Source organism: Gloeophyllum trabeum, assembly GCF_000344685.1.
Source record: "Gloeophyllum trabeum ATCC 11539 unplaced genomic scaffold GLOTRscaffold_00079, whole genome shotgun sequence".
In the NCBI taxonomy this organism is placed as follows: Eukaryota; Fungi; Basidiomycota; class Agaricomycetes; order Gloeophyllales; family Gloeophyllaceae; genus Gloeophyllum; species Gloeophyllum trabeum.
The window spans coordinates 1-6,724 of NW_006920488.1; the positions used below are offsets into that span (position 1 = coordinate 1).

The following is a 6,724-nucleotide window of genomic DNA, read 5'->3' on the forward strand; positions in this document are numbered from 1 at the left end:
CTCCGTGCAACGCACCGGTCACGTGCTAATTACCTCCGGCCGCTTGCTGACTGATGCTGACCTCATGGTGACTCATATACGTCCGCACCTTCGGTATTTTGATGGAAACGAGGGGGAGTGAGTGCTGGAGGGTGAGCATGAGGACAACACCCCTTGATAGAAGTGTCCGCGGGCCCCGGAGCTAATTCACCTAGAAGTCGCATTGGTTAAGTCGCTCCGGAGCTCCTGCATGCAGAGATAAATCACGGAATGGGTCCGTGTACGCCTCGAGGATGCTAGGAAGTCCGGAGCGAAATAGAACAAGTCTTTAGAGCCCATAGAAGCCTAGAGGTGTGTGAGCGCCGTGTCGAATAAGCTCCAGAGGGCTTGTACAATGTGCTGAGTCTGCGTTTTCAGGGGTCAGACAATCCTGAGGCTTATCAGCGCGGAAGTGCGGACTTAGGAGAAACGGATGCCTCAGTGGCACAAGGGTGGGGTGAACAGTGTGTTTTGGAGGTGGAGTAATACTATGTAAAGAAATAATGGGCTGCGTGGCCTGGAATGTAGTCCAGATGATGTGTTATGATTATCTAGTCTAGGGAGAGCTATTCACAACCACTTGAACCACTTTCCACTCCCCTGGGGGATCCCCAGGAGGGTACCACCCAAAAGCGGTATCTAATGATGCACTGCTTGGAATCTCTCGGTGTCTTAAGTAAACCTGTAGATATATATGGGGTGAGTATGATCTTATAAAACCAGGATGTAGCATATAGTATACACATGGGAAAACCCGAAATATTGTTTTGGAGCCGGCGATGAAAAAAAATTTCACAGCAATGGATAGCCACCAGGCTCTATGAATCACTGCCACATATTCCCCCTCCATACATTGCCTGGGTTAGGTAAAATAGGAGCTAGAACAAAGAAGAATAAGGATAAATGGACCACAGAGCCAGAAAGAGCATAAAATTTGGGTTCCAGCAGTGTACCACACCACATATTTCCATATTTGGAAGTGTGTTATGTAATATAGTGATGCCATTAGTGCACAGGAACTACTGGCAGTAGCCGTGAATTTTGTCTGTATTTTTCCGCATTTCTTTTGAGTTTACATGCGCTGCCAAGCTGCATTCTGCCATGGTCTATATGTACCCATCAGCTATTTCCGATTCCCCTAGAATCGGTTTACTGTTCAGTCGTTGTATAGGGCTCTCTGGTGATCGAAAATTGCCAGCGTTGAACAGGGGGTATACCCCTTATAGCCCAAATTACCTTAACTGTAACGGGAGCACCCTCCTTAAATGGAAGGTCCACCGATCCAAATCTTACCACCATCAGCAAATAGGAGCTATTACCTCTCATGTCAATAATTACCGTTTGTGAATAGGGACTAATTCCAGATATGTAGTGTGGTCTCGATCCTTTCAAGATCTCGGGCCAATGGCACTGTCAGGCATCCCCCGGCTGTGTATGGAATTGCGCCGATGGCAAGTACCCTGCTGCCTACGGCACAAGATTGGTAAGTTACATATGAGGCATAATACTGGCAGCATTGAGGCCTCAGCCTGACGACGTGCATCTCAGCTACAGTATGCATGTGCACTGACTCAGTGATTCGATAGTAATGCTACCCGAGTGTAGTACTGAAGTAAATAGTGTATTGTGTATTGAAATAACTGTACTTGACACCGAGTATAGGATGATTGAAGGTTCTAGCCACACACAGTTATGTTTGAGAGTTACGAACTTATATGATTTAGTATCACTGAGATCAACATATAATAACTAGGAGTATGCTGCCTTTTGCTTAGGGGAGAACGTAGAAGAGAGGGTTGTTGTTGGTGAGGTAGAGGTAATAGGAGCAGAGGGCGGTGTCATACCCAAAGGGATAGAGGTGGCGGATGAAGGAGGCAGGTCGTTGGATATAGTGAGCGTGGAGTGGTCGGAGGAGGGTAGAGATGACAAAGAGGCTGGAGGTAACGAAGAGGCTATTGGATCTGTAGACTGAGTCACAACTGACCAATAAGGGTCTGAAGTGAGGTCAACGTTATCCTCGTCGTCATCCACAGCCCTATGCAAAATGTCCTGACTGTAAGCATGGCCCTCACAGTCAGCAAGCGCTTCCTCCAGGCTGAACGAAGCTGATGGCTGGATAACGTTCTCTCGAGACCACGGTGAGAACACTCGACCGGAGTGTGTCAACCGGAAAACTTTCACCTGAGGAGGTTCAGCATCTCTTGTTGGGCTCGTCGCCCTCCCAATCTGAACGGTGCTGGTTTAGTACTTGTACATAGGGTTGATCACGGGTAACAATGCGGGCCACCACAGCAGCCCCGTACCCTTACCCGCTCCCTCCTTAACCTTCAGGGGTATGGGTTGAAAACCCGTCCGACAGAACCGCGGTATCATGAAACACCATGCGGGTCACTAACCGTGATCCACACCGCCTCCGAGCACTGGAATAGACCATGATTCTGCCATATACATAGGCTAGTCAGATATCATCTGTACATCTTCTACTTTTACCTCCTCCGCATGCTTTCTCTTCTTAGTATTTATCGCAGCAGTCAAGTCCTCCATCAGTAACAAATCCCTATGGCCCCATGAGCCCAGACACAAGATTGCACGAAAGAAGCCTGGTCCAAGACAGTTACGGGTGAAGTGAAGTAGCTGTCGGCCTTGAGAAAAGATGTGTTCCACAGCTGTGGATGTAGCTGATACACCAGTGCATCAGTAATCAGAACTCTTGAGGCGCCAGCGGACATGACTCACCTGGAATTGAAAGATAGTCTAGAGCCATACGGGAAAGGTGAGGATAAGTCTGATGATGATCAGACCACCACTTGATGGGGTCCCGAACATCTTCAACACTAGTACCAAGATATTGGTCCAGCTCATTGGCAGGCGGTATCTCTCCTGCCAACGATATATTTGCAAACATTGCAGAGTCGCCCTCAGGATCCTACAACGGATGACATAAGATCAAGCAGGAACGTTCACGCTGCTCTTACCTTAGCCTTAGCTTCTCCTTCACTCGCACGTTTTGCATGAACACCTTTCGATTCATACTTTGTGAACTGCTTGTATACTATACTCTTGGCCATCTTGATCCAATCTGACTCCCAGCCATGTTTGCAGAAGTACTCGAGCTTCAGCCCGGGATGTAGCACTGTACGTAGATCATATCAGCCTGAGGATTAGCAGAGTATGAGGACATACCCATTGCGATCCGATAAACATCTGAGTCGTCAGTCCTACTGTAATACCGCTTGATGGTGGCCTTCGCAAGGTGCATCGCGGGAGGGATTGCTGGGTGGTATGAATGACCGTCACGTCAGGACAGCATCTTGTCGATGATATCCATTGTGGGGATAACATTCGCGATGGTTGCGAGTGGTCCTGAGAAAAGAAGAGCGTCGCATTTTTGAAGATCTGAGAAACTCTTTAGACATCTGATGCATCCACCGCGGCAATGGACATATCTGAAGAACGCGCACCAGGTCATCGATGATCGCCCAGTCATCGTCGTCGAGTTCGTACTGCCTCAGCTTCAGTGACTTTCCTCCAGTGATGTCATCGATAGGCTTCCGATAGCGGAGCACAAACTTGGCCATGTCATACATCGAGTTCCATCTTGTTGTAACATCACGCGCATAAGCCTGATGGGAAGACCATTAGCCTCGCAAGCTCGACACCAGGCAGGGAGAATGATTGTAGTCGAATGTATGACACCAAAGGCAAGCTTCCGGACCTTGGGAAAGTTAGCTGATATTAGCCTGTGCGCACTAGGTATGCACCTTCGTAAGCATCTGCCTGACAGCTGTCATCTCAGTGATGAGAGTCTCCTGCTTGTCTTGAGGCAGTGCACCGAGCTCATCGACAGCACCCTCGGAGCCACCATCCTCACTCTCTTCATCCAACTCATCGTCATCAAATGGATCCTCATCATCAGAAAGGTCTGCAAGGTCAGGTAACTCATCACCGTCAGCTATCACCTCATCATCATTCTCTGGGCCCTCTGTATCATCACCGAGACTATTACCAATACATGCATTGAAAGGGCGGAGGAGAGCCTTCGCTGCAAGATTGATCGTATGATTGAAGCATCAGACGCGGTTCGTTGAATGGAAAGAATTCTTCATGCCGTGAAGTGACTTAGTCTGGGTATCATTTGAGGTTGCGTTATCGCCGCTGACAGCGAGAACCTGTCACTTTGATCAGCGATCGGATTCTCTGCCATAACCGATGCACGTACCTTCTGTTCGATGCCAAATGAAACCAACATCTTATGAAACGCTCGCACGAGTGCCTCGCCTGTGTGTGACTAAGAGATGTTACTGCTACCACATTAAGTGTGTGCACGAAGCCTAAAGTGCTCACCTCGGGAACCTCGATGATATCCAGTAAAAATGATATCATTGAGCCTTCGTATTCAATATGAACTGTCCATGCGACAAATGCCCAATGATTTGGAGAAGACCAGGCATCGGTTGCAAAGTTCAGTAAGCCTGGATGCTCCTACGGGGCGATTAGGATATATAACCGGGCTATTGATAGAGTATGGCACGCACCCGAAGTAGTTTACAGATCCGTTCACGGGACCTCTCAAAGCATGCTTTGATATCCCTCGTTACCGTTGGCCTTGATGGTATATGCAGGCTTGGGTGTCCGGCCATCATCAGATCATTGAACTCACGATCATTGACAATATTGAGTGGCCGATTGCTCTCCATCAGCCACTTTACGAGATGTGCCCTGATGAAGATATTCAGAATGCCAATGAGGAGTGAATTAACGTAGCTTACCGCGCCTCAGCATTAGAATAGACCCTATGCGATATCATGACTGGGCGTTGGCCTTGCCGTGCAAATGCCGCAAAGATAGATCCATCTTGGTGTTTTGGAACCTTACCGTCGATTGCAGCCTGAACCGCTTCGGCGCCGAAGCAGTGAATAGCGTGTGACTTAAGGTTCGAAGTGGAGGATCGATCCTTGGAATCTTGAAAGCGTCAAACACCTTTGTAAGAAGCCTTACACCTGGCTGCCGCACATGGGAAGAAGTGGCACGGCCGGCTGTCGATCCTTTGGAGTTTGACATCATTGACCTTGAAAAATGAATAAATCGGGGACTTCCAAGTCTTTTTGAGGCGCTCTATTGACAAGTAATCTCTGATCAATATTCTGATCAAAATTCAACACATACCGAGCTCATCCTCATTGTCCTCTTCGTCGTCAGAGACATCCTGAAGGCCTGGCATATCATCTGTGACCGCCTCCTCTGTTGTTGCATCACCCCGTGTAGGGAGAGCATCAGATACAGATATGGGGGAGAGAGCCGGGGAGTGACTGCGCATTGAAGATGAAGAGTTTACCGAGGAGTGGGAAGCTAATGAGAGTGCAGAGTGGGCCTTCTTGAGGGGATGTGAGAGGACCTTGGTGCCAGTTGTGATCCTAGCCTTAAGCATCGAAGCAGCAGCAGAAGTCTTGTTCTTCTTTGATGTTTTCGAGCCAGACGAGTTGACCAAGGCTGATTCAGCAGCTTCCCGAACCTTGGCAGATGGCTTAGGGTCCCGCCGCAACCGTGAAGACATGGCGTACATGTCGGCTCTACTTCCCAGCAAGCTCCTCTTATATTCTATCCATGTTGAATATTTTCTCCGTATCTCCCGGCTCCCGCACGACCGTATAGCACATGATTGGCTGTTAGCATAGGAGGTTGAGTGCATCGGGTGCACCCGAAGCTGCCGCTCGATGCTCGCCGCAGTGACAAGAGTAAACTCCTAAGTCGGCAGGAGATATGTTGGAGTGAGTCTTCGTCATGGGCAACTAGTCATTTTTGCTGATTTGGCAGCCTCAATTGTGCATATATGTCAGGTGAGGTCCTAAAGTAGACATTCCGCCTGCAGAGTCAGCAAAATGAGCCTGCCAAGAGAGCTGGAAAAACTACATACTAAGGTACCGGGCCCCAACGTACAGATAGCCATCGCTAGGATGAAGTTGCGGGCAAATGGGATGCCAGACCTGCCTAGGCCAGGCATGCACACTGTCAGACGATAACAGAGAGGGGTTGTTCAGTACACAATGGCACCCCGCTGATATGCACTGACACACAACAATCACCAAGGACCAAAAGAAATAAACCTAACACCAGTGGTGTGGGTGGAGGCGGTCCAAGACAACTGAGGGGTATTTTAATAGTTCGAGGGGGAAGGAGGAGTAAGACGACGTAGGGTAGTCCGTAGGAAGACCTAGAAAAATAAAACAAACACTTTGACGCCTAAAACAAATGCTAGTTGACACTCCAGAGTATTTATCTCTGAAGGGTCGCAATCAAAGTCGCAAGCAATGACACCTGTCATAGGATCGTGCTCGCCGGGGTAGAAATTGCTAGAGAAACTTGCTTAATTTTATTTCACTATGTAGGACGCACTGGAGATAATTAAATCGATGGTGGCGATAAATCACTCGACGAGTCAGGCCTATTGGCAAAGCTAGGATCGATTATAATTCGCTAAGTTCAACACTTTCAAACTTCGAGGGTCGCTGAGATCATAATGCTAATTCTCTGAGATGGTGAAGTGCAAAACTTGTTTTTCTGTATGCTACTTTGTACAATTTATATGACAGGAATGGCTTTGCAACAGTCCGGAGATAAATAACAAATAAACGCCGCTACCCACAGGATTGCTCAGCACTTGCCTCCGTTATACCATGCACCATACAACTCCCTTGCGATCCCACTT

The 6,724-nt window shown here is 48.3% G+C and overlaps 2 protein-coding genes across 2 annotated transcripts; both read right to left on the minus strand.

Annotated features, from left to right (window-relative positions):
* Nucleotides 1-2,541: 2,541 nt before the first annotated feature.
* GLOTRDRAFT_21677 (uncharacterized protein) lies at nucleotides 2,542-2,800 on the minus strand (the record flags this gene model as incomplete). Its single annotated transcript, XM_007873284.1, has 2 exons — nucleotides 2,542-2,696; nucleotides 2,755-2,800. Coding segments are annotated over 2 exons (201 nt in total), but the record flags the coding sequence as incomplete, so codon positions are not given.
* Nucleotides 2,801-3,316: 516 nt separating this feature from the next.
* Nucleotides 3,317-5,572, minus strand: GLOTRDRAFT_134286 (uncharacterized protein; the record flags this gene model as incomplete). The annotated part of the gene is made up of 7 exons (XM_007873285.1): nucleotides 3,317-3,424; nucleotides 3,480-3,641; nucleotides 3,780-4,060; nucleotides 4,679-4,737; nucleotides 4,788-4,980; nucleotides 5,032-5,133; nucleotides 5,185-5,572. The coding sequence occupies 7 exons, from the start codon at nucleotides 5,570-5,572 to the stop codon at nucleotides 3,317-3,319; spliced, it is 1,293 nt and encodes a 430-aa protein (XP_007871476.1).
* Nucleotides 5,573-6,724: the final 1,152 nt, after the last annotated feature.